Consider the following 26032-nt stretch of genomic DNA (forward strand, 5'->3'; position numbering starts at 1 on the left):
TGTCTGCTCTTCAGGCAACTACCAGCTTTCTCCGACCGTCAACATGCCTCAGGACGACACGGTCATCATCGAGGATGACGGACCGCCCCTCCTCCCTCCTCACCTGTCCGACCAATCGTCAACCAGCTCCCACGACGATATCGGCGGTTGCGGCGCCGATGTGACGCCGGCCTGGGCGCAAGAAATCCCCGCTCCCAAGGACAGGTGGCAAAGGAAGATATTTATATTATTGCCAGTCTTGTCATATTTCCTGCATTCATGTTTATTAATGTTGTTGAACAATAGGTTAGTTGAGCATGACATGAGCATGAAATGTTTTATTACAATTTTACACAAAATGCAAAATATTAATACAAATAATAATTACATTAAAGCTAAATAGAATTTGTAATTTTTTTATTGTATTTCAAGTAACAATTTTGCATAAAAAAAACAAAAAAATACTGGTAAATTTTATTTTATTTTGTTGTATTCAATCATTGGTAAATTATGGGCAAATTGAGCATGAATTATTATTTTTTAAAAAAAAATAGCATTAATGTTTGTATTTAAATAACAATTTAGCAAAAAATACAAAATAGTGCAAATAAAATAATTCTTGTTTTTAAGTTGACAATTTAGCATGAAGTACAATATTTTAGTAAAATTTAAAATATTACTAATTTCGTTGTATTAAATATTTAATTAATTTGACAATTTTAAAATAGGCATAAATTATTTGATTATTATAATCAGCATTTTAATTCAAATCACTAAAATACAAAAATGCTCGTTAAATAAACAATCACACAGTTATTGTTTTAAATTATAACAATAACATCTGAAAAATGAGCATTAGTTACTTTATTTCTAAAGTAAACAACTTTTTCACTTTTTTTCTTTTTTGTTTATATATATATATAAACCCCATTTACAATCCGTCCCTTTTAAAATCAAACGTGGTTTTGGGGCGTTTGCTTTGCCCTGGTGATCAACATTTGTTTATTTTTGCTGCCCAGCTCGCAGATTGCGGACGAGAGCAACGCCGCCGATGCCGCCTTCCAGCGGGAAGGTTTCGGCCGCCAGAGCATGTCGGAGAAGCGCACCAAACAGTTTGGCGACGCCTCGCAGCTGGAGATCATCAAGACGCGCAAGTCCAAGAGCATGGACCTTGGTAGCTACACCTCACACTCACACACGCTAACAGTTAGCTTTAGCCATGCTTAGAAGTTAAGAAAGTAGGGCTGGGCGATTAATCAAACAAAGAAGAGCTGCACTCGATTACAAAAGCTCAGTCAGTGTTGACAACTTAACCATTTGGTCTTTATCTTTTATTATGTGTTTTAAAACATCTATGCAAAATGATCTTTAACTCTTGCTGAAAGGCAGCTACTGCATATACAAATAGTATCAAACTGGGAATGAAATAATTGCATCAACTGTAATGGTTTTGCAGAATTCAACAATAATTTTACAAGAAAACTGATAGATATGTTTCAATATGCAGTATTGTATTCTTGTAGATTTTTGTTTTTCAAATGGGCACTTCTACCACATTCCTAGGAAATCACAATGTCCCACCACATGAGGTCATTTTAAAACAGGCCCATAGGCCAATCATGTGGTCCTTGGGGGTCATCAACTTGGTGTATGAGCGCCATGTTGATGACCACACATTAAACTTTTAACAGAAATTGAATTGTGATGTGTGAGTACTGTCAATTACTATTTGCGTTTTTCAGCTAATGGGGGGGGATTCAAAATCCAAATGAGATTCTTTGTAGGCCAATGTTGCCCAGCCCTACTGAAAAGGGTTAGCATTCTTTGTAAAGTGCTGTAGATGATCAGTGCTCGATCCAATCCGAATCAAGCTAGCTTTTTTCCCCAAACTCTTGTAACACCTCATGCGTGTCATCTTCTTCAAACTCTTCTTTTTTGACCCAAAATCTGGAGTTTGCTCAACCTCTTTTCACCTTGAAACGCCTCCTCCCAAATGGCTTTTCCTCCTCTACCATCATCAATAACAATAATAATTGCATCCATCCATCGTAATCCCTCCCTCCAACCATCCTTCCACTCACCCGCTACTCTGGCATGGCGTCCCGTCCGTAACGTTTGCTGACGTTTGTGATGTTTGCTGTGGCGGGATGTTGCATGAGGAATGAGACGAGCACTAACTGAAGCCCCGAATCTTTTGCCCCCTGCCCGCCCCCTTACCCTCCCCGTCTTCCACTTCTTTAACAGTAGCCGACGAGATTAACCTCAACCCTCATCCTGAAGCTGGAACAGGTAAGGCTAGTAGCGAGAGGGAGCGCTACATGCTAACGTAGCCTCAGACACTTTAAGAAGTGCTTATTTACAACATTAAAACACATTTGTGACGTATATATATATATATATATATATATATATATATATATATATATATTTATAGAGGGGGGGGGGGGCATAATATTCCGAGGAAAAAAACTCCCCTCTAAAAATAAATAAATATATACCTATGGCCCTAATATGCTGCGTGACGCTCCAAATATCATCTTTTATTCTGAAAGTTCCTCAGTGCACCTTTGTTAATCTCCTCTGAGCACGAGCCGTCATTTGTGATTGATTGCTTTCCCCTTGAATTGAGCAGCTGACAAAAGACAAAGAGGGGGGAGCTTAATGAATTGCAGTGTTTTCATTAATTATTTCACTTTAATTAAACTAAGATCAACATGTAATTTTCATTTTGATGTCATGCACTGTCTTGGCTACTTGTATCTATGAGGCGATGATATCTTCATTACGGCAATCATCGAGCATCTTCCTGAGACGCTTTCTTGACTAAATTAATATATTTCAGTAACATCATGAAATTATGATTGTCAACATCAGCCAGTCCAATAGTTGTTTTGTTTTTCTCTTCTTTTTTTGTTTTTGTCTTAACTACAATAATTTCTGGACTACAGGGCGCACCTGACTATAAGACGTGCTAGCTAAATTTGGGGAATACTTGAGTTTGTTACACATATAAGCCGCACCCGTCTGTAAGCCGCAGGTGTTTCAATGTCACCGCACCGGGTTCCCGCTACTTTCCGTTCCGTTCCGTCTTCAATTCCGCTTATCCGGGGTCGGGTCGCGGGGGCAGCAGCTTTAGCAGGGAAGCCCAGACTTCCCTCTCCCCAGCCACTTTAGCCAGCTCCTCCGACGGGATCCCAAGGCGTTCCCAGGCCAGCCGAGAGACGTGGTCTCTCCAGCGTGTCCTGGGTCGTCCCCGGGGCCTGATGGATAAGCCGCACCTTTGTAATAGCCGCCGGGTCGAATTAAAATAAAAAAAGTCCAGAAATTACTGTCCTCATATTTCCATGATGACATCAAAGTATGGTTAAGGTTGACCATGATAATCCAATGGTGGTTTTGTCTGAGTTTGGTGAGCCATAGCAACCAGCAGCATATAAAGCATCTTATTTTCATGAAAATAATATCCCCGAGTGAATATTAAGTCGCCAAACATTTAAAGTTTTTGTAATTTTTTTCCAATGACACCACTTTCTGGCCAGTCAAGGTTGTTTGTTTTTTGGGGTTTCCTGAGTTCAATGAGTTCAGGGATTGCAACAAGCGACATATCATGCAGTTTCCACTAAATAATGAGATGCAATGTTCTACCAATTTAGTGCGAACATTCATCAATTATTGTTGTGTTTGAAAAAGAACCTCATTGATTCTTCCCCGCTTGTTGAGCAGACACAATAGCTCATGTTCAGTTTTGAGGTCACCGTTAAAGAAGGCAGATTTCATCTTTTTTTTTTTTTGGGCAGCAGATGAGCTCGCCGTGGCTAATTACATCGCGCGTGTGCTCCGTCCTCGTTTAAGGCGGCGCGTTGACAGCGAGTCATCCATCACTGTCGAGTCCGGACTCTTTTTGGCGACCTAATGGTGGCGGAGTCGCTCGCTAATTATCGTCGCTCACATTAACGTGCCACAACGGGAGTCGTGATAATCCAAAAGCGAAATGTAAAACTATGCAGATGACAAATGTGAATGTTTTCATCTTAATGGAGATATTTTGCAATTTCCGCGCAATTCCCAGTTCCCTGATGTTTCATAACTTTTCTGTGCCATGTTTTTGTGAACATACCACAAGGCTCAAGAGTTAGAGATCACGTTTTACAGCATATTTCTTGTGGTGAAAATGGTTTGGTTTAGGGGGCTGTTCCGTTTCAGGCAATGGGCCCATGGCGAACCCGGCTTCATTTGATTGACAGCCAGTGGGCTGATGCTGTTTGGCAGTCTGCTTGCTTCTATAGAAAATAATAAATAAAGCACATTCCATTGCATTGGTGGATGCTGCATTTCATTAGCAAGCCCCTGGAATTACAATTTGGGCTAAACACAAACACCCACAACGCCCACATCGTCAATTTTGCCAAACATTATAATGTAATTCTCAAAGCTAATTCTAATGCAGTTCTGCTTATTAGGCTTGATCATGTTTCGGCTGCTGTGTCGAATTGGTTCTTTGGCTAATTGGCCAAATTGTGACATCACAGTGGTGTAAATTTTAGAAGGGCTCTCTCAAACACATTTTCAGAAATATGCAGATAAAATATTGAGACGGTTGTTAAATTGGCAGACACTCCAGACACAACAATTTGTATGCAAACATTAAAAACGGCAATTTACCATCATTTGTCCCCTTTTAAATCATTACAGCCACAATGTAGCCAATAAAAGTTCTCGTGCATATTTATTCAAAGCAGCTGAGAATTTTTCCTCCCGCACGAAACCCAAACTTGCTTTATGAGATTTTAGATCTCCTCTGGGGTGACTTTAAAATAATCACACGCTCGTAAATAATGCATGCTCTGTTTGACGCAGACCAAACAAGACGTGACGCCGAGCATGGATGACCTTCAGCTGGCTTCTCGTCTGTCATGCGTGTCAAAGTAGAAAGTACCTCAAAGGTGGACCGACAAGACAGAAACAGACTAGAAATCAGGGCTGCTAGCAGTACATGTCTACTTCTTCGACTCGAGTGTTTGAGGGCGTGCGGCAAGTGTCTTTGCAATGTTTTGCAACACTGAAGAAGCCTGTCGAAAAAGCAGCACTCGTTACGTGCGCGCACCCTCGCAAGCCTGCGCTGCTCAGTCAGATGTGGACTTAAGGGCAAAGGACATAAAAGTTGTGCTGAGTTAGTCTTGTCATGAATCAGACATACTCAGTAGATGGCTATGAACTGAATACAAATACGGTAAGTGTTGCCGACACACTTTACTAAAGTGTTGTTATCATCACCCCATCCAGCAAGACAGTTGTTTAAAATCAGCGTTTGGTAGGGATTCCACATAAAATCAATATGAGATTCTCTATGTTGTGGGTTTCACTACTTGCATGACTTCCTAACACACAACAACCAAGGCATCCTGTGATTGGCAAATGCTCAAGTCCTTAACCTTGTCCTCATCATCTACAGGCAACTTGTCACAAATGACCAAAAGTTCAGTTATACTCTGCCGGTTACAACTAATAATTGTCAGTAAAAATAGAGAACATGGAATTTCGGTGCTGATGACAAGCATGTAAGGTAGACCGGAAAATTATTTTTAAAAAGTGGCAGGGTTTTAAGTACTTTAAATGAGACGGACAAGCAATTAAATCCATTAAATGTTGTAATTGCTCAACAGCTCTTGACTGTTTCACTCAGCGCACAGGAATGCATTTAAATCACCTGTCAGCCTGTAGAGCAAAAGCTGTCTTGATTTCAGACAAGCACACAATCAGCTGCTCTGGAAAAAAATAATATATATATATATCCCAGAAAACTTGAATTTACTCGGTTTATTATTTAAAAAAAAGTTATAATCTTTCGAGAATAAATTTCAAGTTTCAAAAGAAAAGTAGTCACCTCATGAGTGATTATTTTAACTTTTTTTTAATCTTGTTTGTGGTCTTTAACTCATTTGCTCCCAAAATGTCTAAATGTTTTAAGTGTCCCAAAGACATATTTATACGTTTTTTATGCGAGAGCATACAGTAGGCTTTGATGCAGCCTCTCACCTGCAAAGAACAGTTGAAGAAATGGTAGTTATTACAAATACAGCCAGAAGGTGGCAACGGAACAAAAGAGATGAACCAGGGCAATGCTGAAAAAAACTTCAATTACTCACAATTTTAAATAGATTTGTGAATAATGATGAAACTTAGTTATATTCTAATGCTAATTGCTGCAAAACTGAAACAGATAGAAATTCATTTTTTTCAGATGAAAGAAGATGATTTAATCTTTCTGTTGGTCGGTTCCATGTTTTTTATAGCAATAGAACTCAATATTCTGTGGGCCTTGCAAAATCTGTCAAAATCCAGCTGGGAGTGAAGGGGATTGTTTCTGTGAAAATGGCTGGGAGTGAATGAGTTAAAAAAAAATAATTAATTAATAAAATTTATCTTGCAGGAATACATATAGGCTTTTTTTTTATTATAAACCTTCTTTTTTTCAAGAAAAGTAATGATATGGAAGTTTAATTTCCTTTGAAAGGTAACATTTCTTAAAATAAAGTATTACGAGACTAAAGGCATATTATTTACATTTATGAATACATTTGGACCTCTGCATATTTGTGGTCCAACATTTGCATATTCACTTATTAAGGAAGTGTCAATTATTGACAATTTTGGCAATTTTTATCAGGATTTTTTTTCTGAAAAAAATGCAGCATGTTTTCTTTAAAAAAACAAAAACAAAAGGCTATTCTTGAGAGAGTGCAACTATTCCAATACATTGAAAAGAAGCGTACTATTTAATGGGCCTTCCTCTGTTTGTTCCAATCAGGTTCGTCCACGAGGGACGTGGGTCCGTCATTGGGCTTGAAGAAGTCCAGCTCTCTGGAGAGTCTCCAGACGGCCGTTGCCGAAGTGACGCTCAACGGCGACCTTCCTTTCCATCGCCCTCGCCCTCGCATCATCCGGGGCCGTGGCTGCAATGAGAGCTTCCGCGCCGCCATCGACAAGTCGTACGACCGACCGGCCGCCGCAGAGGAAGAAGACGAGGGCATGGAGACCCGTAAGACATCCGTCTTGAAACTATGTGTCTCTGTGCTGCCAATCACACTTTTCGCGCCGTCTACAGCGGGCGGCGGGCTGGTCAGTGTTCCCCGGCGAGGATCTCGGTTACCACGTAAATTGCCAGCTCGTGCCTGAAATTTTGCATTGTGACGCATGAGCGTGATAGCATCTTGGCTAACAACTGTAAGCTAACCGTTTATGTTGCGTTTGTGAGTCAGAAGGAATGCCATTAGCTCTGAGCCTCATTAGCATCACTCTACCAACCATGTAATGCGGTGGTTCACAACTTTTATTGAGCACTTCTTGGTTACTTTCTAACCTCAAGTTACTTTAGGATGACTTTGTAGGTTATTTCTTACCCCTTGGTTCATATTACTTCCAAGTTAATTTTAGGTTACTTCCCTATTTTGAATCACATCCTGCTAAAAGTTACTTTCTGCTACAGGTTACTTTTTGATTGATTCCCAAGCTTATCATACCTCCTGATAGATGCTTCTCGCTGCTACAAGATACTTTATTTACTTCTAAGTCTAAGTTACTTCCCAGCTTCAAGCTACTTCTTGAAGTTATTCATTGCACTGTATTTCTCAGATACTTTCTAACCACAACTTATTTGAGGTCTGTCTGTCACATCAAAAAAATCTCAAGGCACACCACCCAACAATAGAGGTGGTAAAAATAAAGTACAGATATTTGAGTAAAACAAAACAAAAAAGAAAAGTATTTATTATTATTATTATTATTATTAATTTAGCTTTTTATGATGTGAAAATGTGTTTCTATACATTGTCCATTCTTGACCAACAACAAAAGACTAGCCGATAATAACTAAAGAAATTGTAGGGAAAAAAAATTATTTTCTTGATAAGAGAATTTTTATTTATTTTTGCTTTTTGAATTAAATGACTTTTTCCACCGTTTATTGACACGTAGAATATCAGCAAAATAGTGCCACTTAACGTTTTCAATGCCAGCCATTTTTAGAAAACCTATTGAGTGCCGGCCAACATAAAGCACTCTGACTGATCTTTCAAAGACTTACGAAGAATTATGTTTTATGACTTTGTTAACACAGAAACTACCAAATAAAAGATTATTATTATTAATTACTAAAAAAGTTTGTTTCCTCCTTACTCAATTTTTTTATTAATTAAAATCAGCAATAAAAAAGGGATTGGTTTCACCCAAATCACCAATCTTTTCTCTGCATTTCCTCATTTGCTCCCCAAAAATGTATAAAAACGTTATTGGTCGTCAAAAACATATTTATACGTTTTTTTAATGTTTTTTTATGCTAAAGCCTAGAGAAGGCTTTGATGCAGCCTCTGACCTGAAGAGGTCGCTTAAAGCAATGGTAGTTATTACAAAAAACGGCCAACAGGTGGCAGCAGAGTATCAGAGATCAACCAGGGCCATGTTGCATAAAGCTCTTTTCCCCCAATGCTTTAAACAGATTTGTGAATAATGATGAAACTTAGCTATATTCTAATGTAATTGCTGCAAAACGCTGATGAAAGAAGAGACTCTAATCTTTCTTTTGGTAGGTTCCATGTTCACAATATTCTGTGGGCCTTGCAAAACTCAGAACTACACATAGAACGTAGTTCCCACACAATAGGGGCTTTTCCACCGCCGGAACTTTTGGAGAACGTTTCAATTTACCTTGGTAAAATTCAGTTTTTCCACCAACAAAAATTTCCGGTGTAATCAAATTCCCCAGGGGACATCCGAGTACTATCTCAGCAGCGGGGTCTTGCTGAGCCAAGCTGGAACTTTGAGGGGACGGGCTGCACTTATGGAGGACCAAAACTGCCAAAATTTAAAATAAATGACTAAATCTTACATTGGCCGGGCTCATCAAACTCATACGTCATCACTCATTTGAATTAATTACAGAGAACTCTTAGGACGCTGTGAAAACACAAATTATAAATTCCCTGCAGAACTTTTACAACCAAGAACTTCCTTTACCCAGAACTCAAAGATCCTGGGCTTGTTGGTGGAAAAGCAGCTAATGGTGATTGGAAGGTTCCTGGTTCCAGGGTAAAAACATGAACTTGTGTCTCTTGCAGTGGAGGAAGACACCGAGGAGAGTTCTCGCTCGGGTCGAGATTCCGTGTCCACGGTGGCCGAGTTGACGCCGCTGTCGCCGGCCGGAGAGAGGACGACGGTGACTCTGGTCAACGGCAACTCGACAGCCAAAGACGACAAGAAGAAGGACAAAAGTGGCAAGGACAAGAAGAAGGGGGACACGCACAAAGAAAAAGACAAGGACAAGGGAAAAGCCAAGAAGGGAATGCTCAAAGGTCTTGGAGACATGTTCAGGTAACATCATGTAGATGCTGTCTGGTTTTAGACTCTTATCTCTCCATTTAACTGCAGATCTATTTATGTCATGTGTTCCCTTCATAAAAATCTGAAATAACAGTTTCAAAGACTGTCAAATTTACACTAAACTAGCTGTTGTCTGTCAATCCATTATTTTTCTGTCTGTCTGTCTGTCTATATCTCTTTCCATTATGTCTATCCAGCCATCCAGTTGTTTCTATATCTAGCTATCTGTCATGTCTGCTGTTGTCTTCAGAGGTAGTCTGCTGATTTCGCAATTGTCCTCTGTGACTGTCCTTAAATGTTAAGTTCAATTATTTGTCCATTCATCCATCCATCCATCCATGAATTATGTAATCAAGTCAGGTGTTGCCTTCAGGGACAGTCTTAATCTGCTTTATATCACTGATTTCTCTTTCTTCTTGAATGTGATGTCACAAATAACACCTTCTTGGAACAAGAAGTTGTTTTGATGCTCACAAATTTTGACTGTGAAGATTGTTTGAAGGTTTGATGATTGATGTTGCCGGCGCAGCTTCTGTACTTGAAGAGATTTTTGCATTTGGACGTTTTCAGGTTTGGGAAGCACCGCAAAGACGACAGGATGGATCGCAAAGGTTCCAGCAAATGGCGGCTGGGGGAGATGCAAGTTTTGGACGAGGAGACACTAAAGATGAGGATGGAGCAAGAAAGGTGACATCAATGAAATTATATCACATAAAATTGCAATTATCATCTGAATACCCTGCTGACCACAAAAGCGGGCACGAAGTGAGAATTTCCGAATTATGCCCAAAGTGTTAATACTTGTCAAATTTCTGGGGTCTCAGGATCCAGGCCAAGACGCGTGAACTGCGTGAGCGTCAGGCACGGGAGCGGGATTACGCCGAGATCCTGGACGTGAGCCGCTCGCCGGAGAGGTCCTCGGAGGACGAGCATCTGTACGCCGGCCTCAGCCCGCTCAACAACGGCGAGCACGGCAGCCCCCGCAGTGACCGGCAAGGCCCCCATAGCCCCCGCAATGACCACGACCACTACCCCCGCTTACACCTCCACCACGCTCACCAACACTTGGACACCCTCTACACACAAGTCAGCAAGGCACGTCCTGAGAGACCCCCCTCTGCAGACAGGTACGTCTACTCAACACGATTTGGTGTCTGTTACACTGCATCCAGAAGGTAGTGTGTAATGCATGTTCTATACATTAGAGGGTAGGCACATAGGTATTTAAATATTTCATAGTGCACGGTGTGTCAAAAATTCAAGGCTCTATCAAAAGAAAATTTAGAAAAAGTGAAGTTAATATTTTATCTACCAACATTTGTTTGGTGTCTTGTTGCATCTACTGATCGCAAGCTCTGATGATCATCATTTTAAATATGTTACTTATGACCGCCGCTATTTTAAGACTTAATACGTCTGCTGACCATGGCCATCCGCTCGCCGCTATTTTTTGTGTTACGGGACAGGTGGTCTGTGACCTTTCCACCGCTTCACATTGGTATTTGTGTAAAAGGTCTTAGCGGGCTCGTTCTGGTGAGCCCGGGGCATAAATAAGAGCGTCGACCATCGCACCTGCAGGGGAAAGTAATCACAAGATGGCCGCTAAATGTCAGCACACAATACAGCCTTCTCCACAGAATGAAACCTTTTCAGCGTCTGACCTTTTTTTTTACTTTGTTCGTGCTCTTGCTTGCTGACTGGCCGTCATATTTTCACTTCAAAGTTCTCTACTCAAGATGTAACAGATCTGGCATTTATTATTTTGCGTCTTTCACACGGAACCCCGCGAAACACGGACACAACATTCTGATAATTAGGTGATCCATGAAATAGTTGTCTTAGTGTTAACAAAAAACACAACATAATGTTATGTGCAAAATGGCATGAAATAATGTGGCATTAGTTTGACAAAAACAAGGTGGCATGAAATAATGTACGACAAAAAATATGGCACCAAGTAATATGCAAAATGGCGTCAAATAGTGTGGAAATATAGCATCAAATATGTTTCAAATGGTATGGCATCAAATGTAAATATAACATCTGACAGTGTTTCCCACAGATTTGAAATCTACTTTGGTGGTTGGATTGGGTGGGTGGGGTGTTGGGGTCTGGGGAAAGGGGGGGTGGATTTTGTGGTTGGTTGGTTTGGTCGTGTTACTTGCGTCTCCTCTAGCCTCAAGATCCTCAAGTGAGTGACGGTGAACTAACGTTACATGCAGTAATTCTGGTTGCGACACATTTTTTCTTTTTAAAAATATATTTTTATTACATTTTCTAAAACTTCTTGGGTGGCGGTCAGTTTTCTTGAGTGGCCCGCCCAAATATTAACGTGGTGTGGGAAACAATCTAATGTGCATCACTTCAAATGAGACAGCAAATATTGTGTTCACGTAGCATCATATCATTCACAACACGGCATGAAATAATGTGGGGCCAACTGCAAAAAAAAATGGTCTCAAATAATTTGCCGTGAAAGAATTTCCATAACTTAAATTGATATAGCTTCAAATAACGTGCAAAATGTTTTCAAGTAAAATGCCATCAAATAAGTGTCAAAAAATGGTCTCAAATAATGTACAAAATGGCATCAAGTAAAGTGCAGAATACCTTCAAATAATAATTGAATGCCTTAAAAGCGTCCTTTAACGCCGCATGCCATGCGTGAACCTTTCACACAGAACAGTTTCATTTAGAAAATCTTGACGGGCAGCTTCAAAGGGTCTCAAGTGTTCCTCTCATGTTGTTGCCTGGGCGATGACACAATAACAACGTTGTAAGGATAGGAATACTGTCCATTCCCACCGCTACAATCCTAAGATAAATACCTCCCTCCTGAGATACAGAAACAGAAAGTGGATATCCTGTACTATCCCGTAGAGGACAGGAAGTGAGTGTGGTAAAGGGGACGAGGGTTATGTTTGTTAAGTTGGGGGTCCAATGGCATGAACATGACAAGTACAACATGCATGCATGGTGTTATGTTTCATGGGAATGACTTTGGGATTGTTTTCCCCAAAGATCAGGAAGTTTGGAATTGTTAAAGGCTTTTGAGTTTGACGCTGTCACGCTGATGTCAAAGTCTTCACGTTTTCCTTCAACGAGTCGAGTGTTTGTTTGTCCAGAGTCCAGGAAATGTTGCGCAAGTTGCTTTAAAGGTTCTTTGCCTGGACACGGCAATAACAAGGAAATGTTATATTCCCACTGGCCACCCTGCGGTGCGGCTTCCTGCAATTAGATTATTAATTAACATCTAAAATAGTTAGCATTGTTTTAAACTGAACACGCAAAACAACATTTTAATGTGATGACAAAGAGTGTGTGAAATTTCTTCAAATAATTTTCGATGTGCAACAAGGCTTTAAAAAAAATGGCTTCAAATAATGTGCAATGAGACTCCAAATAATTTGCCAGATGGCTTTGCAAACGCTATATAAAATAAGAATGGCCTGTAAATAAATTATTCAAAAAAAAATATATAGTACATTAAATGACTACAAAACTAAAAAATATTGTTTAATTAACTATTGAATTATATATATTTTTAAAACACTTGTGCATTCCACATGTGAAACGTTTTAAACAGTTTAATCAATTAAATAAACAATAATAGTAATCAATATAATTATTTAATAAATATTTGTATGATTATATTTATTTACTTTGGGATCAAATTGGGCAATTTGTTGCTTGTGCGTCCCGCTCTGCTGAAGACGCGTGCCGGCCCACCGCTGCCAGATGCAAATATTTTCTCCCTCTCTGAAAGTAAGTCAAATTCCTTAAAATGCAGGCAGGCTGGGCTATTTTTTTCATGCCATTATTTGGACCCTCCCTTTGGCCTGTTGCTGTTGTAAAACGTGCTTGGCAAACCTGCTGGACTTTTTTTCCTCCCTCGTATTCATCTCGCCAAGCTAAACATTATGCATAGCTCAGCACAAATGTTTTCCAGGCAACAATGTTGGGAGGATGATTGACATCTGGCACTGCGTCGTATAATCCCGCAGAGCAAAAGCGGAACTCAATCCTCTTCTTTTTTCTTGTTCAAGTGCTGAACTTGTGACAGCTAAGTTATTGTTTTAAAGCTTTATTCGCAACAACAAAAACAACACTCCTCGCTCGTCCTTGAACGATCATGAGAATTAAGCGCCACTCTGAACGCTGAGAGAAAAGCTCCCGGGGATTTGCAATGATTTGATTCTTGGCTCTTTATTGAACGGCCTCCATTACGCTTCATCTCCGCCGAGGGAATAAAATAAAAAGAAGATCTCCGCCTGCAAACAAACCAGCAGCGTTACTTTGCCTTACCTTGCCTGTCTGCCTTTTCACAGCCCGATAAGACATTTTGTGTGATGTTTGCACTCTCAACATGATTTCTTGCTGTAAACAAGAACTCTTTAAGGAGAGTGTTTACCAACTTTTTTTTTAGGCCAAGGCAACTTGTGATCTGTTGCTTATTTTTCTGCATTATTAACCAATTTAAAGTGTTGAAAGTACTGTAGTTTGAGAACATACCTCTAAACTCTCTTGGACACTTGAACTGAGAAGTGCGGCATTATGTCACCTCAAGATTGAAAGTCTGGATCTTTAGACAATAACTAGTAATAATACTTGGACACATTTGAGTACGCCTATTTTGTCAAAAATTGATCTATGTAATGCTTTTGCGCAAAGAGAAGTGGTCAGGCGCGAAAGTAAGCTGCATACAGAATAAATGAATAAACACTTTGGAGCCAATGAAGTAAAATTGGATACGTCGCCTGAGGCCCTTGTATGATGAATATTTTTGTGTGATGAATATTTCCTTTTCCACACTTTGTGCTGACAAAGATTTGCTTTCCAACTGTACTCGGTGCCTCTCAACTCTGAAAAAGGCGATTTAGTTGGTGCAATGATTATGAAGGGCCCTCGCATTTCTGTTTTCACGGCGAATTCTTGAAATATTCGACAAACGTCACCATGCTGAGCCCTTATTGGGTGGCAGACAAAAAAAAGAAAAAGAAGCTTCACAATTTAGCATTGCACATCTCTCTAGGTGACCTGCTTCCAATCAGGGCTCACTGGAGCAAAAAGTTTTCTTGAAACCGAAATGGCTGACTTAATGCTCAATTTTAGGCATAGGTCCATAGGCTTTTTCATACTTGCTTTATGGTAGACATGCTACCACTTTCATGCCAATTGATTGTTCGGGTTTCACATAAAAAAAAAAATTCTGACTTTTGAGTGTGCCTGAGTGTGAAATGAATGCTTCGAACCAAAATTTCTCCTGTTATGGAAGATATGTCCACCCAATTCCTTGTTGATTAGTGAAATTGGTAGCAGGGGCTATTTATTTTTTCTTTAAGGAACTCCAAGCCCTTAACTCATTCACTACCAGCCATTTTCACTAAAGCAACACCCTTCGCTCCTGGCTGTTTTACTGGATTTTGACTGATTTTGCAAGGCCCACAGAATATTGTTCTATTGTTATAAAAACATGGAACTTACAAAAAGAAAGATTGGAGTTCTTTACATTTTGCAGCAATTAGCATTAAAATATAGCTAAGTTTCATCAATATTCACATTCCTGGTGAAAACACTGGCAAAAAGAGCTTGTTGCAACATGGCTCTGGCTGATCTCTTATACTCTGCTGCCACCAGCTGGCAGTTTTTTTTGTAATAAATACCATTGCTGTAAGCCACCTGTTCATATCAAAAACTGCATCAAAGCCTTCTGTATGTTCTTGCATAAAAAACTTTTTTTTTTTTTTAAACGTGTGAATGTTTTTAGGAGTGAAGGATAACGTATTAAAAAAAAACGTGTTTACACGTTTTTGGGTTTGAAGGAGTTAATGACATCTGAAAGCAGCCTGAAGCTACCCAAGGATCCAAGGACTCAGACAGCAGCAACACAATGAAAACAATACAACAAGAATTGTGTGGGTGAAAATCACTCGACGTTAGTGTTTTAGGGTTAAAGACAGGGTTGGCATTTTAAATGGAAATCAACCGGTTGCAAAAAGAATAAAGCAAGACATAAACAACTCAAAAGAGGTGTCAACAAACCTTTTTTTTTTTAAATTATAATATTATTAATTAATAATAAAAAAAATCTTCAGAATCACCTTTCTGAATCTCTAGTGATCACGTCGCATGAAGTGTCACTGCAATGCTTCTGGGATTTTTTTTGCCGACACTTATTTGAGTTCACTTTGGTTTTCTGAGCACTCGTCAAGTACATCAAGTGAAATCCTCGAGAAGGAAAAGTTTGGCGAGTGTGTTTGTGCCAAAGTAATCAAGTTGTACTCAACAACCACTCAACACCTGAGAGGAACGCAGATCGTCATTCGCGTTGGCTTCAACATGTGCGAACTGAGCGGGCGTAGCGGGAACAGAACGTCTGGCGGCTCCGCTGGAGGGGTGGCCGTCGCTCCCCGCACGAGAAAAGCTGATGACACAAACTTGAATGTCGATGAGCGCCGGCGGCGTGTGAGGCGCCTTCCTTCCCTACTTCTTAGCTTTGGTGGGAAAGTGGCCGCCTCAGCAAAGGCAGGATTTGCACACCTCGGCTTTTCTTTTTTCACTTTGCTTTTAGGTGCTTCGGTAGCTCAACTGCGCTTGATCTTCTCGTTGCTTTCGTTTCGTTTGTACTTCACCAGCTGCTTCGGGCTGTGCGCTACCCACAATGCAACGCTCCACTGGATTACCCTCATACCGCAAATGTGTAGATGTCAAACCAAATTTTTTGCCCCAAATGTTGCAACAGTTTCTACCAATGCGACATCAGCTTCTAATAGTTTTGTTGTTTTTGCTATGGCGACCACAAATCAAGTTTAACGATCTGTCGCCGACCACGCAAGACACTGCTGGTCTCTTAACTTTTTCATTCACAGTAATCATTCTGTTGTGCACCAGAAATATAAATAATCATGAATGTAAGATCAAAATTTTGATGAAAAGTGTTCAAATCATGTGTTCAAATCCCTCAATCCAACGTTTTAGCATCGTGGCAGTCAGAATGTCATTGATATATTGTGGTATATCAATGAACCCTTTTCATCCACTCCTTTTGATTATATTTTGTGAATAAGTGGTCTTAAATGATATCAAGAAGATTTTGAGATTTGGAAAAGACCCTTAGAAAACAATCATCTCACACATGCTCACATTTAAAGACTAGTCATAAAGTTTTTAGTGGATAGTAATTGTGAGGATTGTAATAAATAATCAGGAAATGTTTATTTTAAAGCAAGCGACTGACAGTCGCTTTCAAAAACTGCTTTTCTTACATTTCATTAATGTGTTATAGTTCACGTGTGCGATCAGTAGTGTTGAAACGGCCTGGCAGCTGTTGCAACACGGCGCCGGCATGACTTTCATCGTGAGTAAATCTTTTGGACGCAAGCCAAAAACTCCACAGTTGAGAGTTCTATGCCCACGGGAAGAAACTTTAATGGACGTGGGAGTGGACGCCTCAGTAGTCTTAAGAGGATGCTGGGTGAGGAGATCTCCTGTCAGAGACTAGACAGGCGATGTAGACTATATACGACATCATTATCATTACTTCCAATTAGAACAAAAAAATCACTTATTGTCTTCATCCTCTTGAGATTAAAACAGATGTCGACCATGAGGGTTTAGATGGTGTGTTAAATGGGCATTAAACTCATGAGTCATTTATGATGATGTCACTTAACGAATAACGAAAAATCCCAGATGACACTGTTATAATCCCTCTTCATTAATAATCCACTGCACGGTGTCTCTCTTGAACTTTATCTGGTTTAATTTGACTAACAGTAATCCTTTGCTTTTAAAAACTAAACCAATGCGGTCCTAAAAGTAATCCCATGAAGTCTAAAAGTACATGTGCGCTGTGCTTAAAACTCTAAAACCAACTTTTGCTCTAAAATCCAACCTTTTGTGGAGAGAAACTAATTGTTTGTGGTCGAAAACAAAGCTTTTGTGGTTTAAGTCGTATGTGGCCTAAAAAAAATGTAAGGTTTAAAATTCAACTTCTGTGGTTTAAAACTAGAAACGGATGTGGTCAAAAACTACTTTTGTAATTAAAAACTAAATCTCTTTAGTCTGTAACTAAACCATTGAGTTTGAGATGTAAAACTAAAACAATTTCATCTCAAACTAAAAAATTGTGCTCTAAAAATAAGACTTTGTTGTAAAAAAACAAACTTTTGTGATTGAAAATTATTTTTGCAAAACAATTTTTTTTTGCTGTGTAAAATCTGTGGTCAAAATCTAAAAAAATTCATAAAAAAAGCTTAAAAACACACACATTGAACGCAAACTCAACTTTAGTGGACTAAAACTAAACTGATGTTGTCTGAAATTGCCTTTATAATCGAAAATGAGACTTTTGCGGTTTAACAATGTATCCAAAACTAAATAAATCTATATAATCTAAACTAAACATTTGTAGTCTAAATGACAATCTTTGTGATCCAAAACTAAAACTTGAGCAGATGCTTTTCATTTTTGCAGTTGTGTCATTGAGTGCATCGTAGCGTGAAATCACAAACTGTCAATTCCTTTTTTAGCTTTCCTTCAAAGTCGACTCTGTTTCAGTGACAAGTTGTGCCGCCTTGCCAGCTTTGTTTTTTTTGCTTTTTTCATCCAGACAAAACACTTTGAGAGTCCTTTTAGGGATCCATTAATGTCAACGTGGAATCAATTTAAGGTGATTAATATTCAGCAGAGCGCTAATAGCGCAGCAGGAAGGAAAGCTTTTTTTTTGTACATTTATCTGAACGTAGACAAACCCTGACAATATGTCATGCATCACAGCGGCAGCACTAGTGGTGGCGGCGGCGGCGGCACATGGTTTTTGTGCCGGCACAGCGGGGAAGACTGGATTGGAGGGATAGGATTGACGGTGATGGGATTGACGGGGGTGGGGCTTGGGTCTTTATCGCCTTTATAGTGTAACATCAGGGTGCTCCTAAAAGGCTGCTGACCCACATTTCATGTCATGTGTGTATTATATTTCTTGTATATTTAACAGCATATGAAATGAATGTGATCGATGAATGGCATTTATCCATATCTACACACAACACCCGTCTGTCCATTCGCATACACACAAACAGCTGCCTGCCCATTCATGTGTACACAATGTAAACACATTTGTCTATTTGCATCCACACGTAATGCACGAGTCTGTCCACTCACATATACAACACCCTCCATAAGTATTGGAACATTGTTGTTTTTCTTGTAGACTGAAGACATTTGGGTTTCATCTAATGAGATGATTAGTATGAGACACAGGTTCAGAATTACAGTTTTTGTTCATGATAGTATTTACATCTAGATGTGTTAAACAAATAGGACAGTGCACCTTTTGTTTGAACCCTTAAGCCCATATCTCACTGAGCACAAACCTGCGTTGCTCAGTGAGATACGGGTTTAATACTTTTAAAGTGAGCAAAAGAATTGGAACCGTTAATAAATTAAAGTGAATACGATTTAGTATTTGGTTGCACTACTTGCAATAACTGCATCAAGCCTGCGATCCATTGACTTGACTCGACCAGACTTGACCATGCTCTATTGCCGTCATATTCAATTTGTGACTTGTATTGCATGTAGCTCATCTAGCTAAAACACAGTCAATAATTGTTTTATGTTCTGCTACATAAATATATAGCGAATATTATGCGACAAAGATGCAAATACCCAAATTAAAGTCTCCTTTCATCTCAATTAATGTTAAAAGAAAAAAAAGAAGGAAAAAAAAGGGAGGTATCTGTCACGTTTGGGTTGTGTTTGTTGGACCCCAAAAGAAAAGAGCAGACCCAGCCAGGGTGAAAGTCACTCAATTTTAATGAACCAACAAAAAGCACGTGGACCAAAGGTTGCTCAACAAAAAAGGCGACGACGACAAAAAAGTGTACGTCATGGGCAAAAACAAGAAAACACAAAATCACGCCGGAGGGCGGATAAAACAGAGAGGAGTGTAGCATACAAAGTTGATTAAAGAAAAACGCTACTAGTCTAGTTACTAGTGGTGTCCACAACACCAAGAAATATTGCCGCTAGAAAGGTAGCAGTATCAAAACGTCAGGTATGGTGAGTAGCGTCACGGAGCAATAACCCGACACTCCTCTCTGTTGCTGACAGGCTTTTATTTCGGCCTGATGACCTAATGGGCAGCAGGTGTGTCGGCAGGATTCGCCCTCCAGCTGTTTCCCCAGCAACTGCAAGGGAGAAATCAGAAACAGCTGAAAACCAAAACATAACAGTAACTGTTACATTTGGCAACACGGCGTGCTCCCACCTCGTTCCAGAAGCAGCCCACTACCATGCATCACATGTAGGGTTTCCATCCAATTGTTTAGAATTTTTTAAGCGAATTTACTGAAAAGGCGACTTCTGCCCGTTTTCTTCTGTTCTTCTTTTGCGAATATTGAGAGTGGACTCCGCCGCTGTAGGTGGCGGTATACACAATAGGGATGTACTCCATCAGTAATTTAAAAGAACAACAGGAAGCGACTGCGCCGTGCGATGACATCGTATGAGTTTGCGCTTGTAATTCTTGATCAACTGTAACATTTCTTTGCTGTTTTCCATCTAAAATTGCATTAATATTCGCTTGTTTAATTAATTCCCAAAAGATTTCAGTTTCGTCGTCCCTCAAACATACCTTACTTTAACCTCCGCCATTGCTTTGTGACCACATACGTACGTCGTGTGACGTAATATCCGGTCAAAATGTATCCAGTCTTGCGGTTATTACCAAAACCTGTTTCCATGGCCAAAATTAGCATTTTTCTATACACTTCAAAATCCACACCCTCATTACGAATTGTGGGCGCTTTTTCGAATTTCTAGCGTTTTCATTCAGTTTTATTTTCGCATTTCTTGAAAATTCTAATAAAAATGGGTGGATGGAAACCCCACTATAGATGATTTTGGGCTTCATTCCCATACACAATGTAAACATGTCCATCAATTTACCTTTATTATATGTCCGATGGCAGTTGTCTTTCCATTCACTTACACGCAGGCGTTAGGTGGAATCCTTATATCTCAAAAATCATCACTTTTTATGAGACTCCAAAAACGGCGCGCTTGTTCAACCATTGCATTGCATCATCAAAGAGAGCAATCCATTTACAACAATTCAGATGGGTCACTAATTGGTAAAAATAAATAACTGCACCTAAAATGCGGACTGACCAACAGTTTTTGTTATTTTTTTATTTTTTGGGGGGTGGGAGGGATGAATGTCTGGTCTTATCTTTTGTTCAAAATTGTTGTCAGTAGAGGTTGTGCATCTGCTGCTTTTCATCCTGTCGCACATCAGCACCACCATAACGAGATTATTTCTAATCCAGCCTGCTTCTTTATCCACTTTTTATGTATGACCTCCCAACACTTAGATGTGAACACGTGTGTTCTGATCAAATGCACCACAGGAGGGATGGCGTGTTGGAAGTCGCCGTATGTAGTGTCGTTTTATTGTGTGGCTTGTATTCTTTCTGGAATCTTCTCGTTTGTGGGCCTAGCCTGTAGCTAACAATTAGCAAAGCTCTCCACATGACCCCGCGTCCATACAGCATCGTTCTTTAGGAGCTCGTGCATTGGCTGGCCGACTGTTGAGCAGTTTGGAAGCAAACTTTGTTATTTTTGCAGGTTAGCAGTTTTTAGCTCTTTGTGGTGGTGCTATAGAGCGCAAGTGAACTCCGACAATGCGTCTGGACCAGTCTCAATTGTCGTGTCGCGTAATGGCCGCCTGGAGGTGTAAGCGGCAAGCCGGCCAAGTCATGTGATTGGATTGCGGCGGTGGAACCCGCGAGCGGGGAACTCGCCTTTTATCTTCAATTGTTTGAAATCAAGCGTGAAGTCAAGCTTTGCTACATGATGGGATACATCATCCCAGAACACATGAAGTCTCACAACATATATCGGAAGTCTTGCAAACATTTTTGTTGTTAGATGTAGCGAAAGGTGAGTAATTTACTTTTGCAGGATTTAAGGAGAAGTGTCACAATAGTTAGGTGAAATGGGTGCAAAATTAGCGGAAGTTTGCCATAATTGTCATAGGATTCAGCAGAATTTAGCAGAAGTCTTGCAAGTATTGCTAAAGTGTCGTGAAATTCTGCAAAAGTCTTGTCTAATGTAGCAGAGTAAATAAATGATGTAGGACTTGAGCTGAATCTGCAATGGTTCGATTTTAAGAAGTCTCATTAGATTTGGAAGTGTTGCATGATTTAGGGAAAGTCTTGCGAGATGCTGCACAAGCAGATATTTTGAACGATTAAGTGGAAGTGGAAGTCTTGTTAGATTTAGACAAAATTTGGCAAAAGATTTATTGGAAATGCTTTGCAATTTAGCAAAAGTCTTGCAAGATGTAACTGCAATATTGTGAGAGATGTAGCGTAAGGCTTCCAAAGTTGATCTTGAGGCTGGTTAGATTTAGTTAAGTGTTGTTCCGATACCCAGTTTTGCAGTATCGGCAGTACCGATACCTAGTTTGTTTGTTTTTCCCAACATGAAAAAGATGCCCTGCCATTGGTTGAGAGCATTTAAGGGCCAACAGGATATCTTGGCTCGGCATGCAGTGAACATGTCACACATCAGTGTAAAGTAAGACACAAGATGCTGCATCCAAAGTCCTATATTAGCTTTGGAAATAATGGTATCGGCATGTTACTTGAACAACACTAGTTAAGATCTTGATTTTCCGTATTTTTCCTCTTTTAGCTACATCTCATTTTATTTATATACAGATTTGTCTCCATTTGCATCTCCGTTTTCTTCTTTTCCTTCTCATTCTTCTTTTCCATCCATTCCCTTTACTATCTTCATCTTTTCATTCTCCTTCTCAGCTCCATCTCCTTCTCATTGTCCTTCTAAATCTTCTCCTTTCCTTCATCTTCTTTCCCCACCTGCTTCTTTTCCATCTTCTCATCTTTTCTCCTTCTTCAGCTTCTTGTTCATGCAAACATTCAAGTGTATACCGCGGGTCTTAATTGTCGAAATTGATCGTTAGAATTGACCGCCCGTTAACGTCGTGGGGCTGCGGCATCACTCAAGTCTAAAGAGGACTTCCACAGGAAGTGCGACATGTATTGATTGGTCGTTATTTACACTAATGAGCCCAGGGGCAGGTCGCGGTCACGCTGGCCGTCGGGGAATAAAAACTGTCACGGATCAATGGGCTGTAACGGTCCGCCGCCCAGCTCATCTTCCATATTTCTCATGATGAGATCAATGGTTAAAAGCTGCGTACACACAACTGGCAGCCACTCATCGTGATCGATGTTGGTTTGGAAAGAGTCATCAATGATGTTACTATGACACATGTGACTGTCGTTATATTATTAAGCACTGATGGACGTTGGACGCAATGAGTTGTAACCAAATGAAAGACTTGTGGTTTGTTTTACAGAATGGGTTCTTAAGACTTTTTGGAGGGTCTATTCATGCCAGACATGTATACCAAATTTCATGTTAAAAGGAACCCCGACTGTCATGACAAGTTTGCTCTATTTTATTTATTTGGTTGTTACTAACATAACTATAATATTTTTTTTTTAAATCCTTTCCAGTTTAATACATTTTGTAGAAACTTTATTTGGACCTACGTCGCCATTGTTATTTACATCGCAATGCATTCAGTGCGTAGTGACGTAGAATGGCGGCGGCTCTCTGCCGAGCAATGTGAAACACCTCCGTAGCGTTCCCAAAGGGCTGATCAAAACTCTTGAATGCGTGTGGTGAATGACGAGAGCATACTCTCCCGATCGCATGTTGTTTCTTTAGGAACGCTGTAATAAACTGGAAAGGATTTTTGAAAAATGAATCTCATAGTTATGTTAGTAACAACCAAATAAATCAAATAGAGCAAACTTTTCATGACAGTCGGGGTTCCTTTTAATTAAGTAAGAAAAATATCTGGCAGATTTGTCTTTGAATGACCTTTGGAAATTGACAAAATGATGCAAACATTGATGCTTTTAACAATAGTGGAACACTTCTGTGTTGTTTTGGGCGTGTCATCTTGAGACATTGAGACAAGGCCTACTCATGATATGCAAGTATACCGAAGTTAGTAAAATCAATCAATAAATAGATGGATAAATAATCCACCACTGCGCACCACCCACACACAGTGACGGAAACAAAATTAAAAATTAAAAAATCCCAGTTTAGTGTTGCTCATCTGTCTAGTTACTGGATGAAAATTGGAAACAATCGGACAAAATTTCTAATCATAGAAGGATCCCTGAAAATGGACAAAATGAGCAAAATGAACGCAAAAGGCAGACCTTCTGTTTTTTTTCCCAGTGTGGCTCTTTGAGACATTTTTGTAGGTCTACTCGATCGATAGAAATGCCTCTTAAATTTCATGTTGCTAATTTTCAAGAATAAAAACCTGATTGACTTTTGTGTTTTATGCCAAATCGTCAAACTTCCCCTCCGCGCCATCCAAACCAAAATGACTTCCTCTTTGAATTCCAGCATGGTTCCTCGATACTTTTTTGTGAAAGTTTTGGAGTTGTTCTGATGAATGAAACATTGAGCTGTGTTTAAATGTTTGTTCATGCTCCGTGGACCAACGCAGCGATCGCACGCTCACAGAAGGTACGGCTAGCTCGTAGCTCCTTAGCGCTTTTGTAAATACTGGTTGGTTTGCAACTTTTTGCCCATGTCAAGTGGGTGCTTTCAGGTGAAAGTCATTTTTGTGCTGCATGACATTACCACCACCCCCCCCCCCCCCATGCAACAAAATTATTTGCATTTGGGGTCACGATTTGCATGGAAATTACATAAAATTTTGAAGAGGATTTGTTGTGGTTTCGTTTTTGTTCAAATGGTGTGTTAGTGGGTGGAGTGATACAAGAAGGTGCTTGTTAATAATGCTTTGTACTCGAAAGCATTATGTTGTTTCGATGTACCTGTGTCGCAATTTCATCTACTTGAATTTTACCTATTCTTTGTTTACCATTCTCAAATTCACCTTTTCTTGTTTTGTTTTTGTGTGGAACCTAACTCAAATAGTTGCTGAAAAACTCACCTACTTGCAGTGATTTTTGTGCTCTTTCTCTACCATCCAGAGATGCCAGCAAAGCGACGGCTAATTGAATAGTCGTACTTGGTATTTGTACAGGTTGTGAAGGTGCAACGTACATGCCCACTTAAATGCCAACACATTTTGTTTAGCTTGTTTCCCGAACATAGCTAGCTCAAGGATAATGCACAATGGAAAGCGCCATTAACTTGCTAACGCTAACTAGCGTGCTACTTGCTGCACTTTTATCACTCAAAAGAACGGCTATTCATACAAAAGCGCTTCAGGGATGTTTACAGTGAAGCACCATGAAGCATAGGGCTTGAAATGAATGGAAACGTCCCAATTGAAATGAATGGAAACGTGATTAATTGGTTCTAATCCCCAAAACACCCAAAATGTATTTTTTAAAGGGGAAGTCCACCTTAAGCATTTCTTGACAATAATATGTTATATGTCACTATATATATATATATATATATATAATATTACATTTATGGAATATGAGTTGAGCACCAAAAAGTGGGCGGCCATTTTCCAACTTGTTGTCGACTGAAGATGTGATCACATTTGCTCAGGGCTCAGGCAATAACCAATAAGAGCTCACCTGTTTTCTGAAGTTGCGCTGTGATTGGTTGTTGCCTGAGCCCTGAGCAACTGGGATGTCATCTTCAGTCGACAGCAAGTGGCAAAATGGCCGCCCCCTGAGATGGATAAAAACGGCTGGATTTTGCTTCTTAACTAATATTAACACAATATTAACCAGAATACCTTATTTAGACTAGTGGGGCTGCATAGAACGTATTATTGTCACCAAAAAAAAACAGGTTTACTTCCCCTTTAACATGTTTTTTTTTGTGTGTGTGAAAAAATTGCACTCACCACTATTGTACTTTAGCAAAACACACAATGATAACATTTGCTCTCGTGAACCCTAACCCCTACGCCAATAGCGAGGCTTTCACTGTAAGTGTGTTCTAGCAACAGATTTACGAGCATAGCAATGCGGCGTGATTTGCCGCTATGATGCAAGGCTACGTCACCTGATGGCGACCGACTGAACAGCGGCCCCGGAGGTAGCGATGCGCCACCATGCCGTAAATCGTCAGTCACATGTGAAGAGCTTTGCAGCCATTAGACGCCATGGCTGTGAAATATGACTGGGTCGCACAACTAACAACAGAAGTGGCACACTTAAATCCAGCCGCGCTCCCCACGCACTCGCCTCAATCTCCTTAATGTCTTATTTATGACCCCCCTGGCTTGCCATCAAGCAACCAGTGTGTTCTCCAGGGATTGGTTTCACATGATGCCAGAACGTAGTCTGAACCCTGACCACCTCCTCCTCTTCCCTGCTTCAATCACTTAACCATGACGTAGCATGTTAGCCCCCACTCCATCCTTTCCAATCTCTTTGAGGCCCTCGCCAGCCTCCTCCTCCTCCTCCGTCTGTGTAATCTATAAAATATTTGCTTGCAGCATTTCATCCACCCTTGCATGTCGTTCGCTCCGCGGCGAGCTCCGTGCCTCTCGCCATCTTTTCAATGCAAAAAGCAAAGAAAACGCAAGAACCGGAAACTTTTTACGCCTTTGATGGTCCTTTCCGCATCAAAATTTCCGTATCTTCTTAGAGTTCAATGGTAACATGACGGTGGTGGGACTAGATAG

At 40.0% G+C, this 26032-nt stretch overlaps 1 protein-coding gene across 7 annotated transcripts in view; it reads left to right on the forward strand.

The window, feature by feature from the left end:
- LOC147181003 (partitioning defective 3 homolog) overlaps positions 1-26032 on the forward strand; it is a 171696-nt gene that overhangs the window by 128070 nt on the left and 17594 nt on the right. For 5 of the 7 annotated variants that reach the window (XM_086076408.1, XM_086076425.1, XM_086076417.1 and 2 more), the window contains exons 16-22: positions 15-204; positions 999-1153; positions 2224-2268; positions 6788-7018; positions 9093-9345; positions 9925-10041; positions 10179-10481. In XM_086076408.1, the coding sequence (XP_085932534.1) occupies positions 15-204; positions 999-1153; positions 2224-2268; positions 6788-7018; positions 9093-9345; positions 9925-10041; positions 10179-10481 (1294 nt within the window). The remainder of the gene's footprint in view (positions 1-14; positions 205-998; positions 1154-2223; positions 2269-6787; positions 7019-9092; positions 9346-9924; positions 10042-10178; positions 10482-26032) is intronic. The other 2 variants (XM_086076433.1, XM_086076449.1) reach the window with 2 other exon arrangements.

The sequence above is a fragment of the Leptonotus elevatus genome, chromosome 1 (genome assembly GCF_054856555.1).
Source record: "Leptonotus elevatus isolate MCC_2025b chromosome 1, RoL_Lele_1.0, whole genome shotgun sequence".
In the NCBI taxonomy this organism is placed as follows: Eukaryota; Metazoa; Chordata; class Actinopteri; order Syngnathiformes; family Syngnathidae; genus Leptonotus; species Leptonotus elevatus.